The sequence below is a fragment of the Oncorhynchus gorbuscha genome, linkage group LG24 (assembly GCF_021184085.1).
Source record: "Oncorhynchus gorbuscha isolate QuinsamMale2020 ecotype Even-year linkage group LG24, OgorEven_v1.0, whole genome shotgun sequence".
NCBI lineage: Eukaryota > Metazoa > Chordata > Actinopteri > Salmoniformes > Salmonidae > Oncorhynchus > Oncorhynchus gorbuscha.
The window spans coordinates 24,188,453-24,209,106 of NC_060196.1; the positions used below are offsets into that span (position 1 = coordinate 24,188,453).

At 43.4% G+C, this 20,654-nt stretch overlaps 1 protein-coding gene across 1 annotated transcript in view; it reads left to right on the forward strand.

Moving 5' to 3' along the window:
- LOC124012058 (zinc finger protein ZFPM2-like) overlaps window positions 1–20,654 on the forward strand; it is a 138,877-nt gene that overhangs the window by 18,098 nt on the left and 100,125 nt on the right. Inside the window, exons 2-3 of the mRNA XM_046325430.1 lie at window positions 13,132–13,269; window positions 15,893–15,991. Coding sequence (XP_046181386.1) covers window positions 13,132–13,269; window positions 15,893–15,991 — 237 coding nt within the window. The remainder of the gene's footprint in view (window positions 1–13,131; window positions 13,270–15,892; window positions 15,992–20,654) is intronic.

A 20,654-nucleotide genomic window follows, 5' to 3' on the forward strand; every position in this document is an offset into this window, starting at 1 on the left:
GGTGGGGTTTCAGGTGTCTCCGGAAGGTGGTGATTGACTCCGCTGTCCTGGCGTCGTGAGGGAGTTTGTTCCACCATTGGGGGGCCAGAGCAGCGAACAGTTTTGACTGGGCTGAGCGGGAGCTGTACTTCCTCAGTGGTAGGGAGGCGAGCAGGCCAGAGGTGGATGAACGCAGTGCCCTTGTTTGGGTGTAGGGCCTGATCAGAGCCTGGAGGTACTGAGGTGCCGTTCCCCTCACAGCTCCGTAGGCAAGCACCATGGTCTTGTAGCGGATGCGAGCTTCAACTGGAAGCCAGTGGAGAGAACGGAGGAGCGGGGTGACGTGAAAGAACTTGGGAAGGTTGAACACCAGACGGGCTGCGGCATTCTGGATGAGTTGAAGGGGTTTAATGGCACAGGCAGGGAGCCCAGCCAACAGCGAGTTGCAGTAATCCAGACGGGAGATGACAAGTGCCTGGATTAGGACCTGCGCCGCTTCCTGTGTGAGGCAGGGTCGTACTCTGCGGATGTTGTAGAGCATGAACCTACAGGAACGGGCCACCGCCTTGATGTTGGTTGAGAACGACAGGGTGTTGTCCAGGATCACACCAAGGTTCTTAGCGCTCTGGGAGGAGGACACAATGGAGTTGTCAACCGTGATGGCGAGATCATGGAACGGGCAGTCCTTCCCGGGAGGAAGAGCAGCTCCGTCTTGCCGAGGTTCAGCTTGAGGTGGTGATCCGTCATCCACGCTGATATGTCTGCCAGACATGCAGAGATGCGATTCGCCACCTGGTCATCAGAAGGGGGAAAGGAGAAGATTAGTTGTGTGTCGTCTGCATAGCAATGATAGGAGAGACCATGTGAGGTTATGACAGAGCCAAGTGACTTGGTGTATAGAGAGAATAGGAGAGGGCCTAGAACAGAGCCCTGGGGGACACCAGTGGTGAGAGCGCGTGGTGAGGAGACAGATTCTCGCCACGCCACCTGGTAGGAGCGACCTGTCAGGTAGGACGCAATCCAAGCGTGGGCCGCGCCGGAGATGCCCAACTCGGAGAGGGTGTAGAGGAGGATCTGATGGTTCACAGTATCGAAGGCAGCCGATAGATCTAGAAGGATGAGAGCAGAGGAGAGAGAGTTAGCTTTAGCAGTGCGGAGCGCCTCCGTGATACAGAGGAGAGCAGTCTCAGTTGAATGACTAGTCTTGAAACCTGACTGTTTTGGATCAAGAATGTCATTCAGAGAGAGATAGCGGGAGAGCTGGCCAAGGACGGCACGTTCAAGACTTTTGGAGAGAAAAGAAAGAAGGGATACTGGTCTGTAATTGTTGACATCGGAGGGATCGAGTGTAGGTTTTTTCAGAAGGGGTGCAACTCTCGCTCTCTTGAAGACGGAAGGGACGTAGCCAGCGGTCAGGGATGAGTTGATGAGCGAGGTGAGGTAAGGGAGAAGGTCTCCGGAAATGGTCTGGAGAAGAGGGGAGGGGATAGGGTCAAGCGGGCAGGTTGTTGGGCGGCCGGCCGTCACAAGACGCGAGATTTCATCTGGAGAGAGGGGAGAAAGAGGTCAGAGCACAGGGTAGGGCAGTGTGAGCAGAACCAGCGGTGTCGTTTGACTTAGCAAACGAGGATCGGATGTCGTCGACCTTCTTTTCAAAATGGTTGACAAAGTCGTCTGCAGAGAGGGAGGAGGGGGGGAGGATTCAGGAGGGAGGAGAAGGTGGCAAAGAGCTTCCTAGGGTTAGAGGCAGATGCTTGGAATTTAGCGTGGTAGAAAGTGGCTTTAGCAGCAGAGACAGAGGATGAAAATGTAGAGAGGAGGGAGTGAAAGGATGCCAGGTCCGCAGGGAGGCGAGTTTTCCTCCATTTCCGCTCGGCTGCCCGGAGCCCTGTTCTGTGAGCTCGCAATGAGTCATCGAGCCACGGAGCGGGAGGGGAGGACCGAGCCGGCCTGGAGGATAGGGGACATAGAGAGTCAAAGGATGCAGAGAGGGAGGAGAGGAGGGTTGAGGAGGCAGAATCAGGAGATAGGTTGGAGAAGGTTTGAGCGGAGGGAAGAGATGATAGGATGGAAGAGGAGAGAGTAGTGGGGGAGAGAGAGCGAAGGTTGGGACGGCGCGATACCATCCGAGTAGGGGCAGTGTGGGAGGTGTTGGATGAGAGCGAGAGGGAAAAAGATACAAGGTAGTGGTCGGAGCCTTGGAGGGGAGTTGCAATGAGGTTAGTGGAAGAACAGCATCTAGTAAAGATGAGGTCGAGCGTATTGCCTGCCTTGTGAGTAGGGGGGGGAAGGTGAGAGGGTGAGGTCAAAAGAGGAGAGAAGGAGGCAGAGAGGAATGAGTCAAAGGTAGACGTGGGGAGGTTAAAGTCGCCCAGAACTGTGAGAGGTGAGCTGTCCTCAGGAAAGGAGCTTATCAAGGCATCAAGCTCATTGATGAACTCTCTGAGGGAACCTGGAGGGCGATAAATGATAAGGATGTTAAGCTTGAAAGGGCTGGTAACTGTGACAGCATGGAATTCAAAGGAGGCGATAGACAGATGGGTAAGGGGAGAAAGAGAGAATGACCACTTGGGAGAGATGAGGATCCCGGTGCCACCACCCCGCTGACCAGAAGCTCTCAGGGTGTGCGAGAACACGTGGGCGGACGAAGAGAGAGCAGTAGGAGTAGCAGTGTTGTCTGTGGTGATCCATGTTTCCGTTAGTGCCAAGAAGTCGAGGGACTGGAGGGAGGCATAGGCTGAGATGAACTCTGCCTTGTTGACCGCAGATCGGCAGTTCCAGAGGCTACCAGAGACCTGGAACTCCACGTGGGTCGTGCGCGCTGGGACCACCAGATTAGGGTGGCCGCGGCCACGCGGTGTGGAGCGTTTGTATGGTCTGTGGAGAGAGGAGAGAACAGGGATAAACAGACACATAGTTGACAGGCTACAGAAGAGGCTACGCTAATGCAAAGGAGATTGGAATGACAAGTGGACTACACGTCTCGAATGTTCAGAAAGTTAAGCTACGTAGCAAGAATCTTATTGACTAAAATGGTTAAAATGATACAGTACTGCTGAAGTAGGCTAGCTGGCAGTGGGTGCGTTGTTGACACTACACTAATCAAGTCGTTCCGTTGAGTGTAATAGTTTCTGCAGTGCTGCTATTCGGGGGCTAGCTGGCTAGCTAGTAGTGTTGTTTACGTTACGTTGCGTTAAAAGAACGACAATAGCTGGCTAGCTAACCTAGAAAATCGCTCTAGACTACACAATTATCTTTGATACAAAGACGGCTATGTAGCTAGCTACGATCAAACAAATCAAACCGTTGTACTGTAATGAAATGAAATGAAAACGTGATACTACCTGTGAATGCGACCGGGTTGTTGAGTTCTATTCAGTAGACGTTGGCTAGCTGTTGGCTAGCTAGCAGAGTCACCTACGTTAAGGACGACAAATAGTTGGCTAGCTAACCTCGGTAAATTAAGATAATCACTCTAAGACTACACACTCTAAACCTAAACAACACAATTATCTTGGTACGACGATACGAAGACAGCAAAGACAGCTATGTAGCTAGCTAACACTACACTAATCAAGTCGTTCAGTTGAGTGTAATAGTTTTTCCAGTGCAGCTAATCAGTGGACGTTAGCTAGCTGGCTAGTGAAGACTACGTTAGGACGGCGAAATACGATAATTACGCAATTATCTTTGATACAAAGACGGCTATGTAGCTAGCTGAGAAGAAATTGCTAAGATTAGACAAATCAAACCGTTGTGCTATAATGAAATATAATGAAATGTAATGAAATAGTTATACTACCTGCGGGAGCGAAGTGCCGATGCGACCACTCGCTCCAAACCGGAAGACACCTGTTGGTCAGATTCTTTAAAAAAAGGTAGCGAGCCTCCAAGGGTGGCGCAGTGGTTAAGGGCGCTGTACTGCAGCGCCAGCTGTGCCACCAGAGACTCTGGGTTCGCACCCAGGCTCTGTCGTAACCGGCCGCGACCGGGATGTCCGTGGGGCGACGCACAATTGGCCTAGCGCTGTCCGGGTTAGGGAGGGTTTGTCTGGTAGGGATATCCGTGCCTCATCGCGCACCAGCGACTCCTGTGGCGGGCGCAGTGCGTGCTAACCAAGGTTGCCAGGTGCACAGTGTTTCCTCCGACACATTGCTGCGGCTGGCTTCCGGGTTGGATGCGTGCTGTGTTAAGAAGCAGTGCGGCTTGGTTGGGTTGTGTATCGGAGGACGCATGACTTTCAACCTTTGTCTCTCCTGAGCCCTTACGGGAGTTGTAGAGATGAGACAAGATAGTAGCTACTAACAATTGGATACCACGAAATTGGGGTGAAAAAGGGGTATAATTAAAAAAACAAAAAACAAAATAAAAAGGTAGCGGTGTGACCACCATTTGCTAAAGAGTTGATCAGGCTGTTGATTGTGGCCTGATTGTGGCCTGTGGAACATTGTCGACCCAGAGCATCCCAAACATGCTCAATGGGTCTGGTGAATATGCAGGAAGAACTGGGACATTTTCAGCTTCCAGGAATTGTGTACAGATCCTTGTGACATGGAGCAGTGCATTATCATGCAGAAACACGAGTTGATGGCGGCAGATGAATGGTACGACAACGGGCCTCAGAATCTCGTCACGGTATCTCTGTACATACAAATTGCAATCGATAAAATGCAATTGTTTTTGTTGTCTGCCTATACCATAACCCCACCGCCTCCATGGGGCACTCTGTTCACAACATTGACATGAGCAGACCGCTCACCCACACGACTCCATACATGCTGTCTGCCATCTGCCCGGTACAGTTGAAACCATGATTCATCCGTGAAGAGTACACTTCTCCAGCATGCCAGTGGCCATCAAAGGTGAGCATTTACCTTCTAAAAACGGTTACATCGCCAAACTGAAGTCAGGTCAAGACCCTGGTGAGGACGAGGAGCCCGCAGATGAGCTTCCCTGAGACCGTTTTTGACCGTTTGTGCAGACATTCTTAAGTTGTACAAACCCACAGTTTCATCAGTTGTCCAGGTGGCTGGTCTTAGACGATACCACAGGTGAAGAAGCTTGATGTGGAGGTCCTGGGCTGGCGTAGTTACACGTGGTCTGCGATTGTGAGGCTGGTTGGACGAACTGCCAAATTCTCTAAAATGACAGTGCTATGGTAGAGAAATGAACATTGAGTTCTCCGGCAACAGCTCTGGTGGACATTCCTGCAGTCAGCATGCCAGTTGCATGCTTCCTCAAAACATGAGACATCTGTTCCTAATGAAGTGACAATGGGCTGATTGATTTGAAAATGCTTCTTAGGTTTCACGCCTTAGTGTTATCACGAACACTGGTAAGATGCATGTCTATGGAGATGCCAACCATTGCACTAAGGCCGAGGACGAGTTCAGGTCCAGGGACCGTAGGTTGAGAAACACTTCAGATCACATTGACTTCTATTGAAGTCTCAGGTGCTGCTGCAGTGCTGTGTCCCTGGGCCAAGCAAGCTACGGTCACCAGGTTCCAAAACCAGGAGCCAGGCATCAGCCAGCATTGTGTGTTTGTGTGTGTTTGTGTGTATGTGTGCGTATGTGTGTGTGCTTGCGTGCGTGCGTGCGTCTGTCCGTGAGTGTGCATGGTATAGAGGCAGTGTAGTGGCTGAGGCTCAGGAATGATTTCCACATTCAATTACCTCACCTCTAATTAGGGGACCTGTGGAGGGCCCCAGCTCTGTGATACAGGCCCCATACTGTACTGTGGAGCCAGCTGATAGTGTGCACTGGCGCTATCACCTTGCAAACACACTCCTATTACATCGCAGGAGAGAGACAAACATAACCATGTAATTTACAGTCACTCAGATCATACCTGCATATTTTATTTTGTAGGTTAGTGTGTGTGTGTGTGTGTGTGTGTGTCTCTATGTGTTGTGGTTTCTCTAGCTCTTTTGATTCAGTCAGTGTTTGAGAAAAGGAAGGCTTCTCCCTCATCCATTTCTGTACATTTGTATTGTTCGTATCACAGTCAGACTACCAGAACTTAAAGTAATGTTTTTTAGTGAGCTTTATCAACAAGTGAATTACAACAAAATCCACCCAATCAATCAATCAATCAAATTGTATTTGTCACATGCTTCGTAAACAACAGGTGTAGACTAACAATGAAATTCATACAGGCCCTTCCCAACTATGAAGACAGAAAAAAAGCTAAATAATAGAAAAACAATAAAAGAAGGAATAAATACACAATGAGTGTATAACTTGGCTATTTACACGGTACCAGTACCGAGTTGATGTGCAGGGTACAAGGTAATTGAGGTAGATATGTACAGCACAGTGCATTCAGAAAGTATTCAGAGCCCTTCCCAGTTTCATCATTTTATTACGTTACAGCCTTATTCTAAACTGGATTAAATTTCCTCATAAATCTACACACAATACCCCATAATGACAAAGCAAAACAGTTTTATTTTTTATGTTTGCACATTTATTCAAAATTTAAACAGAAATACTTTATTTACATAAGTATTCAGACCCTTTGCTATGAGACATGAAATTGAGTTCAGGTGCATCCTGTTTCTATTGATCATCCTTAAGATATTTCTACAACTTGATTGGAGAAACAAATTCTATAGATTTTTTCCCGGAAGGTTCTCTCATCTCCACAGAGGAACTCTAGGGGTTCTGTCAAAGGGACCATCAAGGCACTTCTCCCCCAATTGCTCAGACTGAACCAGGTTTTCCTCTTGTCTGTGTTTACCACCATTCTGTTGATTTTTTATTCCACATCAGTTAACTGATGCTAGCAGTAGAATCCGATTTAAAAAACAGATACTGTCACGTCTACTCCTGCTCCGGAATACTATCCACCGGTCCTGGGAATCATCATTGCTAACACCTGGCACTCATCATTACGCACACCTGGCACTCATTGTTATGACTCACACCTGGACCTCATAACCTCCTCTTTTTAGGTCCCTTCCTTTTGTTCAATCCTCAGTTGGTATTGCACCTGCGTTCATGTTACCTCGCTTCTGTTACTCTGTCTTGTTTCATGTTTGTTGTTTTCATTAAACGTTTCACCTGCACCTGCTTCTCGACTCACGGCGTCATCGTTACAGATATAAATATAACTTATGGAACAGTGGGGACTGTGAAGAGACAGACACACGCATACACATGATAACACATGCACTCTACACACACGTACACATGTACTCTGTCTGGTGTAAAGCAGACTGAACCAGGTTTTCCTCTATGTCTGTGCTTAGCTCCATTCTGTTTCTTCTTATCCTGAATAACTCCTTAATGATTACAACAGCCATGGCTACATGGAACTCTATTCCACATTAGTTAACTGATTTTGTATTGTGTCTATATACGTATGTGCTTAGTAGGGTAGTGGCACGAGGGCACACACTTAATGTGTTGTGTAAAGTATTATGAAATTAAATATATGTAACTGCCTTAATGTTGCTGGACCCCAGGAAGAGTAGCTGCTCCCTTGGCAGCAAATAATGGGGATCCATAATAAATACAAGCAGACCAATAACATGATGCAGCCACCACTATGGTTGAAAATATGGAGACCGGTACTCAGTAACATGTTGTATTGGATTTGCCCCAAACATAACACTTTGTATTCAGGACAAACAGTGAATTGCTTTGCCACATTTTTTTCAGTATTACTTTAGTGCCTTGTTGCAAACAGGATGCATGTTTTGGAATATTTTTATTCTGTACGGTCTTCCTTTTCACTCTGTCAATTGCGTTAGTGGAGTAGCTACAATGTTGTTGATCCATCCTCAGTTTTCTCTTATCACAGCCAGTAATAAACTATGTAATTGTTTTAAAGTAACCATTGGCCCCATGGTGAAACCCCTGAGCGGTTTCCTTCCTCTCTGGCAACTGAGTTAGTAAGCACGCCTGTGTCTTTAGTTACTGGGTGTATTGATACATCATCCAAAGTGTCATTAATAACTTCACCATATTCAAAGGGATATTCACTGTCTGCCCCCCCCCCCCATCTACCAATAGGTGACCTTCTTTGTGAGACACTGGAAAACCTCCTTGGTCTTTGTGGTTGAATCTGTTTTTGAAATTCATTGCTTGACTGAGGGACCTTACAGATCATTTTATGTGTTGGGTACAGATATGGGGTAGTCATTCAAATCAGGGTGAACACTTATTGCACACAGAGGGAGTCCATGCAACTTATGTGACTTGTTAAGCACATTTTTATTCCTAATCTTATTTAGGCTTGCCATAACAAATGCATTGAATACTTATTGACTCAACACATTTCAGCTTTTCATTTTGAATTCATTTGTAAAAATGTTAAACCATTCCACTTTGACATTATGAGGTACTGTGTGTAGGCCAGTGACAATGAAAAGTAAATGTAATCCATTTTAATTTCAGGCTGTAACACAACAAAATGTGGAAAAATCAAGGGGTGTGAATACTTTCTGAAGGCACTGTAGGTAGGGATCAAGTGACTAGGCAATAGGATAGATAAACAGTAGCAGCAGTGTGTGATGAGTCAAAAGAGTTTGTGCAAAAAGTGTCACGCCTTGGTCATTATATTTTGTGTTTTTGGTATATGTTTGGGTAAGCCAGGGTGTGACATGGGTTTATATGTTGTGTTTCGTATTGGGGTTTGTAGTAATTGGGATGGTGTATGATTAGGGGTGTGTCTAGTTAGGTTTGGCTGCCTGGGGCGATTCTCAATCAGAGTCAGGTGCTTGTCGTTGTCTCTGATTGAGAACCGTATTTAGACAGCCTGACTTTCGCGTTGTATTTTGTGGGTGTTTGTACCTGTCTCTGTGTAGTAGTCACCAGATAGGCTGTAATTAGGTTTCACGTTCCGTTTGTTGTTTTTGTATTTATCAGTTATTTCATGTACCGCGACATTCCTTCATTAAAGTCATGAATAACCTACACGCTGTATTTCGGTCTGACTCTCTTCATTCAACAGACGAACGTTGTTACAAAAAGGGTCAATTTGTATTTTGTATTAATTATGGATCCCCATTAGCTGCTGACAAGGCAGCAGCTACTCTTCCTGGGGTCCAGCAAAATTAAGGCAGTTATACAATTTTAAAATCATTACAATACATTCACCAATTTCACAACACACTGCAATACAGAGAGTCCGTGTAGATATCGGTTTGCTATTTAACTAAGTATTTGGCTTATGGCTTGGGGGTAGAAGCTATTCAGGGTCCTATTGGTTCCAGACTTGGTGCATCGGTACCGCTTGCCATGCGGTAGCCGAGATAACAGTCTGACTTAGGAGGATGAAGTCTTTGAACATTTTTAGGGCCTTCCTCTGACACCGCCTGGTATAGAGGTCCAGGATGGCAGGGAGCTCAGCCCCAGTGAAGTACTCGGTCGTACGCACTACCCTCTGTAGCACCTTACAGTCAGATGCAGAGCAGTTGCCATACCAAGCGGTGATGCAGCCAGTCAAGATGCTCTCAATGGTGCTCTCACGCTGTGTGTAAGAAGAAGAGAGAGTAAAGTCTGTTGACATTGTCAGTTTTAAGGGACTCAAATCGAACAGCCAAAAAGCACATTGAGTCAGATATTTCAAGTCTCATTTCAAACACCTTCGTAGGTAGTTTGAAGTCAGATACAAATCTGATTCCTGATTCCTGGCCATGCGACCTGTGTATGAATGGTCAAATCTGATTTATTTGCCCTCAAGTGTTTTTTAGACTGTTGCTTGTTGACAGTGTGACAAGAACATGTGGTAGCTAACTAGCTTGTGAATTGATTAAAAACAAATGAGTGAATGTGCTAGAAAGCTAAGCAGCTACCTAGCTACTGTATATACTGTATTATACTATATAATGTACTGCTGTGGCTAGCCAGTGCGGACTCGTTTTGAAAGTTGGATCATCTTATCCTTTAAGGCTTTAAAAGTGTTCTTACACTATCACTTTGAACATTCCAAGCAACCGGGAAACATCCGTGGCAGGCATTGTTGTCACCTTAGCTTGCTGCATAACTTCTGAGTGATAGGAAGCACGAGCACCACCACCAATCAGCCCACACCACCGTGCACACACCCGTTGTTACTTTGACAACTAGCGTAGCCATGTCAGCAAATGACTTCTGTCTGTACACACACACAAAAGGCCTTACTGCTCAAAACTGATTTGAGCATTAATGCCTGCAGTGTGAACAAGGCTTAAGAGCACGTACATGCATGCGTACATGCATGCACAAACATACTCAGATGTGTAAGTGCACACACAGACACACATACACACGTTATATTCTTCTCTCCGTGTGGGGACCTAAAATGTATTTCCATTCAAAATCCTATTTTCCCTAACCCCTAACCCCAAGCTTAACCCTTACCCTAACCCGTAACCCTAAACCTAACCACTAACCTCTTACATGACTCTAATTTGAACCCTAACCCCTAAGCTTAAAATAGCCTTTGCCCTTATGCGGACGTGGGAAATGTCCACACGAGGGATACTTTTCCTTGTGTTACTATCCTTGTGGCGACTTTTGGGGATTAAAGATCCCCACAAGGATATTTGTATTTATTTATTAATGATCCCCATCCTGTGGTCCAGCAACATTAACAGTTATATACAGTTTAAAATTTGACATGACATTACATTCCAAAACACTTTACACAACACATTTAGTGTGTTCCCTCAGGCCACTACTCCACGATCACATACAGTATTTACCATAAAAACATCCATGTGTACGTGTGTGTAGAGTTCGTGTCTTATCATGTGTGTGTGTGTCTGTGCCTTTGTGTGTCTCTTCACAGTCCCCGTTGTTCCATAAGGTGTATTTTTACCTGTTTTTTAAAAATCTGATTCTACTGCGTGGAATAGATGTCCATGTAGTCATGGCTCTATGTCATGTCTCTACACGACTGAAAAGTAGTCCAGGTGTGACAAAACTAGAAGAACACACACACACACACACACACACACACACACACACACACACACACACACACACACACACACACACACACACACACACACACACACACACACACACACACACACACACACACACACACACACACACACACACACACACACACACACACACACACACACACACACACACACACACACACACACACCACAAACAATAAGTTTGTGGTGCAAAACCAATATTCTCTTTACACCTCATGTATCCTCAGTCAGACTCCAAGCATAAATTGTAATGTAAATATGCAAAGTTTCAAATGACTTGAAAAAATGTCATACAGTATTTCAAAGGTGAAAATGTCCTGAACTAATTCCTTCAGGCAGGTAGGTAGCCGCAATTCCTTCACCGCCCCTGATTAAAGCAAAAACAGGAATATACAAATATCAAAGAATTTGCGTAGCTCGGAGCAGCAATGAATCGTTGGGATTTAAATGAGTACAATTGTGTGGAGGGGAGGAGAATTAATCAAATATGAACTTCCCAAAGGCATCAGGAGTAAATGAAAAAAATAAACATTGTACTGGCAGATAAAAAAGGTATGTTATTTTCTGACTACCTTCAGTGGCTTGCTTTTGCTTTTGTGAATATTTAGCCCTGCAGTGCAACCTTAGGCTTTTGGATCAGTTCCCGTTTTGCTCACTGTGGAATAACCACTTTGTTTTGTAGAATATGCTTTTATTCAGAATTTAAAAGCAGAGTGGAGTTGAACCCATTGATTGTATCAACCTATTTCTCTCTTGATAAAAAATGTTTTCTATTATTCTAGTCTAATCTCTGCCTGAGGAGAGGAAAGACCTCTGTGAAGGCAGATTATATTGATCATTGATGTGGACATCTTATTTTGGGAATGCTTGAACTGACTGTCATCTCTCTCTCTCTCTCTCTCTCTCTCTCTCTCTCTCTCTCTCTCTCTCTCTCTCTCTCTCTCTCTCTCTCTCTCTCTCTCTCTCTCTCTCTCTCACACACGCTCTCTCTATTCAATTTAAGGGGCTTTAATGGCATGGGAAACATATGTTCACATTGCCAAAATATGTGAAATAGATCATAAACAAATGTGTAATAAACAATAAAAAAACTGTGAACATTACACTCACATAAGTTCCAAAAGAATAAAGACATTTCAAATGTCATATTATGTGCAAATAGTTAAAGCACAAGAGGAAAATAAATAAACATAAATATGGGTTGTATTTACAATGGTGTTTGTTCTTCACTGGTTGCCCTTTTCTTGTGGCAACAAGTCACAAATCTTGCTGCTGTGATGACACACTGGGGTATCTCTCCCAATAGATATGGGAGTTAATCAAAATTGGATTTGTTTTCAAATTCTTTGTGGATCTGTGTAATCTGAGGGAAATATGTGTCTCTAATATGGTCATATATTTGGCAGGAGGTTAGGAAGTGCAGCTCAGTTTCCACCTGATTTTGTGGGCAGTGTGCACATAGCCTGTCTTCTCTTTAGAGCCAGGTCTGCCGACGGCGGCTTTTTTCAATTGTAAGGCTATGCTCACTGAGTCTGTACATAGTCAAAGCTTTCCTTAAGTTTGGGTCAGTCACAGTGGTCAGGTATTCTGCCACTGCGTACTCTCTGTTTAGGGCCAAATATCATTCTCGTTTGCTGTTTTTTTGTTCATTCTTTCCAATGTGTTAAGTTTTTTAAATGTTAAATTTCACCCAAATTACAGCGTGCCATGTAAAGGCACGGGGACGAAGACCAAACAAACACGTATGCAAAACACAGGATTGAAACCACAAAAAAAGAGCGAGGAGTACCTTGAATAAATACACCGTGGCGAGACCTGTAATCATCTGCACAACACAAGCGGCACGAAAGCCAAAACACAGCACAGGTACTCACATGACCAACGGACATTGGAACAATAATCGACAGCCCAATGGAAACCAAAGGGCACATTTATACAATTAGTGTGCGCAATGACACAGTTCCGGAGGGATTCGTGACAATATAGTGTTTTACGTTGTACACTAAGGATATTTATGCAGAATCCTCCATGCAGAGTCTCAATTGGGTGTTTGTACCGTTTTGTGAATTATTGGTTGGTGAGCGGACCCCAGACCTCGCAATGGGTCCTATAACTGATTCAAGTATTTTTCACCAGATCCTAATTGGTATGTTGAATTTTCTCATTCTCTCAATCTCTCTCTATTTTGTTCTCTCTCTCCCCCTTTTCGGAAGTTGGTGTGGAAGGGGGCCAGACGTTGTGTGAATTAGAGGAGAACGTGGCGCTGTCTTATGAAGACTCTATGGATGAGAACCTCTCTGATGATGCCGGCCGCAAAAGTGTGAAAGATGCAGATGACTCCAGCAGCAAAGGTGATGCTTCTACTTTTTATATGCTAGCCATAGTATGTATGTTGGTTTCTTTACATACTGTAACACTTGATAACTGTTGAGATCCCCCCACCTCTTTTGAAAAAGGTCTAACCAATTAAGGAAATAAATTGTCGTCAAAGTTTTTTGTTTTATTATCCTGCTAAATGTCTAGAAAAATGCACAGACGTTTTATACTGTCTAGATCTAACTGATGGGACTGGCAGTTAGTTGGCTTTAGTACCCAAAGAAGGAACAACAAACAACCTGAAACACAGTCATCTTCCATTCCCCTCTTCGACATCTCCAGTAACACCCACCTAGAGTGAATCTGTCAATCCTTCCCTCTCTTTCTCTCCACTCCACCCCCCATCATTCTATTTGATATATTTTAAATAATTTACATGTACGCTAAATGACCAAAAGTCGAACTCGTCGAACATCTCATTCCAAAATCATCGGCATTAATATGGAGTTGGTCCCCCCTTTCCTGCTATACCAAACTCCACTCCGCTGGGAATGCTTTCCACTAGATGTTGGAACATTACTGCAGGGACTTGTGTTGGGCGATTAGGCCTGGCTCGCAGTTGGCGTGTCAATTAATCCCAAAGGTGTTTGATGGGGTTGAGGTCAGGTCTCTTTGCAGGTCAATCGAGTTCTTCCACATGATCTCGACAAACCGTTTCTGTATGGACCTGGCTTTGTGCATAGGGAATTGTCATGCTTAAACAGGAAAGGGCCTCACCCAAACTGTTCCCACAAAGTTGGAAGCATAGAATCATCTACAGCATTGTATGCTGTAGCCTTAAGATTTCCCCTCACTGAAACTAAGGGGCATAGCCCGAACCATGAAAAACAGCCCCAGACCATTATTCCTCCTCCACCAAACTTTACAGTTGGTACTATGCATTGGGGCAGGTTGCATTCTCCTGACAACCGCCAAACCTAGATTTGTCCGCTGGACTGCCAGGTGATGAAGCGTGATTCATCACTCCAGAGAACACGTTTCCACTACTCCACTACTAGTCCAATGTCGGCGAGCTTTACACCACTCCAGCCGACGCTTGGCATTGTGCGTGGTAATCTTAGGCTTGTGTGCATGCAGCTGCTCGGCTATAAAAACCAATTTCATGAAGCTCCCAACTAACAGTGCTGACATTGCTTCCAGAGGCAGTTTGGAAAGCGGTAGTGAGTGTTGCAACCGAGGACAGACGATTTTATGCATTACGTTCTTCAGCACTCAGTGGTCCCGTTCTGTGAGCTTGTGTGGCCTACCACTTTGTGGCAGCCATTATTGCTCGTAGACATTTCCACTTCACAATAACAGCACTTACAATTGACCGGGGCAGCTGGAGCAGGGCAGAAATTTGACAAACTGACTTGTTGCAAAGGTGGCCTCCTATGACGGTGCCACGTTGAAAGTCACTGAGCTCTTCGGTAAGGCAATGCTACTGCCAATGTTTGTCTATGGAGATTGTGTGGCTGTGTGCTCGCTTTTATACACCTGGCAGCATAGGGTGTGGCTGAAATAGCATACTTTTGAATATACACCCTCATTGCCACAGTCCGGTTTTGCAGCTTCACTCCTCAGATGGTTCTATAATCGAACCTTGGCATTTGAATTGAAAATGATTTAATGTTTAAAAAAGCATACGAATGAGCTCGTTAAGAAGCTAAGATTTAAAGTGGTCTTTAAAAAAAATAGAAACTTGTGCAGTCAACCTTTCTATCTGTTCTTGATTATGGTGATACTATTTATGAAAAGTGCAGCCGCCACTACTCTTATACCCCTGGATGCTGTTTGTCATAGCACCCTTTGTTTTATCACAGGTTTTATTACTCATCACTGTATTCTTTACCAAAACATTGACTGGCCGTCTTTAAAGTAATGTAGATCACATCATTACACTCTTTTTTTTGTTTACAAAGCCCTGCTTCATAAGTTTCTGACATACCTAACATCAGCAGAGGAGTCAGTCTCGTACTTTATGTAGACGTCGAGCAGTCAGGCACATACAGTTACGGCTGTAATATCAGGGTTATCATCCATTCTAAACAGAAAGTTCTTTTTTTTTCTAGGCCCAGCCAAGCTAACTCCATTTCGTCCTCCCTTACAATACAAACTCCTTCTAGCAGACATCAGTACAGTTAAATCAATAATAGATGAATGCCAGGCTAGCAGCTGTGTACAGTAGTTTTGCAAATCTCTCTGTAATCTTCCTCATGTCCTTCATTCAACTGATGTTGAACTTTTCCTGTTAGCTTCGCAGAACATCACTGTTACATTACTGCATTGCAATAAACACACATCAGACATTTACTCCAGTTTAGGTTGCTCAAGGAGCACAGCTTAATGTCACTGTCCTGAGGCTGCGTACTTGTGAAGTCTATACCACATTCTCTCTCTCATTCATTCCCAGTATGAACGGCGTCAGTTAGATAGCATAGACTCAGCTAATGCTTTAGTTTGCAGTCATATTTCAACAGTTACATTTTTTTTTTTGCGTAATAACCATTTCATGTCTAAATGAATAGCAGGTTGACTGTAGAATAACCAAGTCGATGTTACCATTAGATGGCCCCTTTGCTGCCGAGTGAGGCTGACCTCTGAATTATCCTTCCTCAGGTGAAGAAGAGTGTGGACAATCAAAATCACAGGTTGATGATGGACACAGTGGGAAGTCGGCAGTAAGGCCACAGAACAAGGAAGAGTGGGACGGACCAAGTAAGACAACACACACTACACCATTCCCGATTATTTAACCAACTCATAAATCCACCACAACTTCATAAAAATTTGCTGGACGTGTGGTGGACTTAGGAGTTGGTTAATTAACCGGAACAAACACAAATCATACACGTAAAGGATCTGGCATATCTGGTTCATATCTTTTCATGGTTTTGTAGCCATTGTCTAGTGTGATATTACTAGCACAGACAGACATTCAGTCTTTGTCCCAGATTACTACAGTCAGTGTGGTATCGTCTCTCTCTCTCTGCTCTCCTTCAGGGCAGAACATGATTAAAAGGAGATAACGAATCATATCTATGTCAGTAATGAGCTACACTGCCTTTTATCTGATCGTTTAGAAATATGTATTTTTCTTCAAGATTTTGCTGCTCTTTGGTGAGGTTGCTTAGGGAAGGGTTTTCCAAACCTCTCCTTGTGGGACCCCCAGTCGTTCCAAGTATTTGAACTATTCCACAGCTAGCAGACCTGACTCAAAGGGTCAACTAATCATGAAACACTTGACTAGGTGAATCAGGTGAGTTAGTTCTGGGCTATAACACAATTGTTAAATGTCTTGTCCCCAAGGAGAGGTTTGAGAATCACTGGCTTAGGGAATAAATACAGTATATGGAAAGGTAGTTATACACACTTTCCTCTGATGGGATACAACATATTTGATATATGAACCTTGAAATTGAAACAAATATAGATTTTCTTTTTTGGAGATGTTTTACTTTTATGTCAATTGTGGTGTCCTGTCAACGTTACATCTTCCTAACAGTGAAATATAAATGTGTTATATAATCACAAACCTATTCTATAATCAATCTATAATAATAAGCCTGTAGGCATACAGTTTCAATTGACTTTCAACATTCATTATCACCGACAACCACTCTGACTTGGATATAACTTTTTCCAACGGCCAAGAAATGTACATTTGATCCTGTCCAATAATAAGTCCAATAATACGTTTCGGGAGAGAGTAGAGCGAGAGAGAGATGAATAACGAGAGAGAGGGAGAGAGAGAGAGACAAAGTGAGACGGAGGAGCGACACGGATACAGCAGCAAGTTACGAGGGCCTGGGAGGATCGGACTAGGGATGGGGATGGAAAATGGATTTTTAATGGCAGTGTTGGATTAGAGAAATCCCTGGAACAATGTTAAATCATTACAGCTCCAGACGACATCAAAGTCCCCATGATTGAGTCCCTAAAGCCTTTTCACAGGGGGACTGGCGGAGAGCAAAGCGGGTGTAAACCAGTGGCGAGACCAGGCCGGCCACATTGGGCTAGAGTGGATTGGAAATGTAAGAGCAGAGAGATACATCGGGAGACCGTCTCTTTACCTCTGATATATTACATGATGTGATGTGGTGAAGCCAGGGATGTATGTAAATACCATATATATATATATATATATATATATATATATATATATATATATATATATATATATATATATATATATATATATATATATAGTATATGTATATAGTCCTACAACTGAGAGGTGTTATTGAAAGGAGATAGTTATGTGAAGTGATGAAGTCAGGGATACAGGATACATCTACTGTATAGTATACGTGTACATCTGAAAGGTATTTTTGAAAGTGCCATATTGGAAATGAACTCAGTTAAATAGCAAGATTTAAATCAACTCCAAATGTAACACTTATTTGGGGTTTATATGGTCCCACCCACGGGTTGTGTTAAAACTACTCTTGTCATCGTGTTGATATTTTTTTAAGTTAAAGCAACACTAAATTAAGTGAATATCCAACCCTCAGAGAGTTACTTAAATTTAACTCCAATTGCTATTTTACTATTGTCAGTGTTGTTTTTAATCAACTCCCTTGCCATTTTACACTTTTCTGTGTTCTTTTGAATTAACAATCAACTTTCTTTGAGTTCTAAGTGTGTGAAGCCTTATTTGAAAATGTCTTAATGTGTCACATTATGTTGGTTTGCAATGTGACATCCAATGTCTGTTGGAAGCCAAATTGCAGGAAGATATCCAGCACTGTTACATCACTCACAACTTGTGTTTAGAATGCAAGTCAGAGTAGTGAAGAAATCCCAGTCCATGAAGACGACCTACACTACGTAAACTGGAATAACTATCTCACTAACGGTTGCTCTAAATCCAACCACTTACATTTTTGCGAAACTAACCCAATCTGTATATTTCTTATCTTTGGGTGGCATAAGATAATTAACAATCAAATGCAAACAATCAAAACACAAAAAAAATCATTTTCAAAATCTATCTGTAACAGGACATGCTCGGAAATATGACAATGAAGCCCCTCCCAAATCTGTGGATCACTCCATAGGGCGGCAGCGTAGCCTAGTGGTTAGAGCGTTGGACTAGTAACCGGAAGGTTGCGAGTTCAAACCCCCGAGCTGTCATTGAAAATAAGAATATGTTCTTAACTGACTTGCCTGGTTAAATAAAGGTAAAATAAATAGATGTAACTTCCTGGCTCTGGTTACTCTTAGTGGAGTTAAAAGTACTCCGTCTCAATCAACTCCAGATATCAACACTAACTCCAGGAATTGTATCACTCTCTTCAATTTAACCCACATTTTTTTAAAGGCTGTGATTTCAACAATTCTTGATTTACTGTGTAAGAACAGGAAGATTGACTTTTGACATGCAGAAAGTGAATAGGCTTCTGTATACATCTGAAAGGTGTGGAAAGTGTCATTCGTATAACATAAGCCAATCGAGTATTATATATCTCGCTATACTTCCAATTCCTCCCTGGTGAATATTATCAACACACTTGTCCACCTGACCCTCACGTTGTCTCGCTTATAAAGGCAGTGTCTAAATGATGGATCTCTCACTATGTGGATGAACGAGGGAGGGAGGAGGAGGAGGGACCTGGTTGTCAGCCGAATTAACTAAGATACCAAATAATGCTGTTAATAATAATATTCATATCGATAATGATAAAGGCCTCTAATCTTCACAAAAACAAAACGCCATGTTCCTCCCTGATTGTTGGAGTGTTGCGGTATTCAATTAGGGGGTTTTCTCCAGCATATTAATCATCTCCTCAACAAACAACTCGGCAGTAATTAAAGCCTCAGCCTGGATAAAGACTTGTTGCTGGATCATCAGTCTGTTTATCAACGCTCACACAGCCGCTGTTAAGTAAATTTCGTGTCTTGAGGGGAATTTCAATTATCGCAGTCAGGTTAGCCTATATTTTTTGTGAGTTTAGTTTATTCGGATCAAACAAACAAATACATGATAAAATACAGAACACTAACAGAGAAGAACAACATAAGATATTACATTAAATTAAAAAATAAGAGTTATATAGACACCAAGAGGCAACAAAAATACTATTTACACAGTATTCATATATACATATTCATATATACAGTACAGTTAAATTCGAGATGCTCAGTGATACAAGATGTTAATTCTTTTTTTTTAAGCTAAACTTGCTTGTTGCGAGAGTTACCACTGGTGGCAGAGCATTCCACGGTGACATGGCTCTATACTTATAACTGAGCGACGCATTAAATCTGTTTTTGGTTTGGCTACCGTGAAGAAACCCATAGTGGCGTGTCTGGTGGGGTATGTCTGTTTTAAGTGTATGCAAATAGATTATACAAGTGGTTAGGCATTTTCAACACACAAATGTTTCTTAAAAAGATTAGAAGTAGTGAGGGAGAGGACAACTGCTTAAGTTTGGATGTTTGAATTCAAGTCTGTCAGTGGAATGGAAAGTGCCTTAAGTGTTTGTAAATGGGGGAGAGTGGCAGATCTAAAGGAAGAATAGAACTAGAAAGGCTTGACCGGAGCAGCGATGCTCCCTACCCCACAGGGGTTTGACAGAAAGGCCAGGGGAGTGAAATGTAAGCTTTCTGATCATGGTAAAATAAAATGGGAAGTGTGTGGAAGGAAAAGAAAGCCTGTTGGGCCAGAGGAAACATATACAGGTTACTGAGGAAGTATGGAAGTCAATCAAGGAATAAATTGTATCATTCATATTGTTATTTATTTATTTATTTATTTGAGCTCATTTATAGGCCTGTTTTTATTTATTTTGATCAACTCCATCTCACATTCTATGAAGATGCATATTTTAATTATTGCATTAGTGTTTTGTGGAATTGGCTATTTAGATGGTTCTAGACCGGTTGTGGGATTGGGATTTCAGTCTACAGAACACAACCTTTTATTTAATGTTGGGGTGATTATATCAGTGCTATACTGTATATCTGAGTCTTGAGCTTGTGGTTGGTCAGCCCTGAACCATCAGCAGGGGCTGTACACGGTCTCACAGTACGACTGTGAGAGGACTTAAGACATCCATCACTGTGCTGCAGCACATCATAAAATCACTCCACACCCTACAACCTCTTTATTCTCCAACAGCTTGAAACCCCCAACGCACTCAAACAGACTACTGCACCACAGCAGCAAGATCATTCCCTTCTCCGTGAAATCTAGACAGAGAGCGAGAGAGGGAGAGAGGGAGAGAGAGAGAGAGAGAGAGAGAGAGAGAGAGAGAGAGAGAGAGAGAAGCAAAAAACCTGTGACAATGTGCCTGAGAAATGTGTTTTTTTCCTCTCACTTCCTCTCCTAAGCCAAAGATGGGCTTTCTCCAAATCCTTGTGCCCTATCAGACAAATT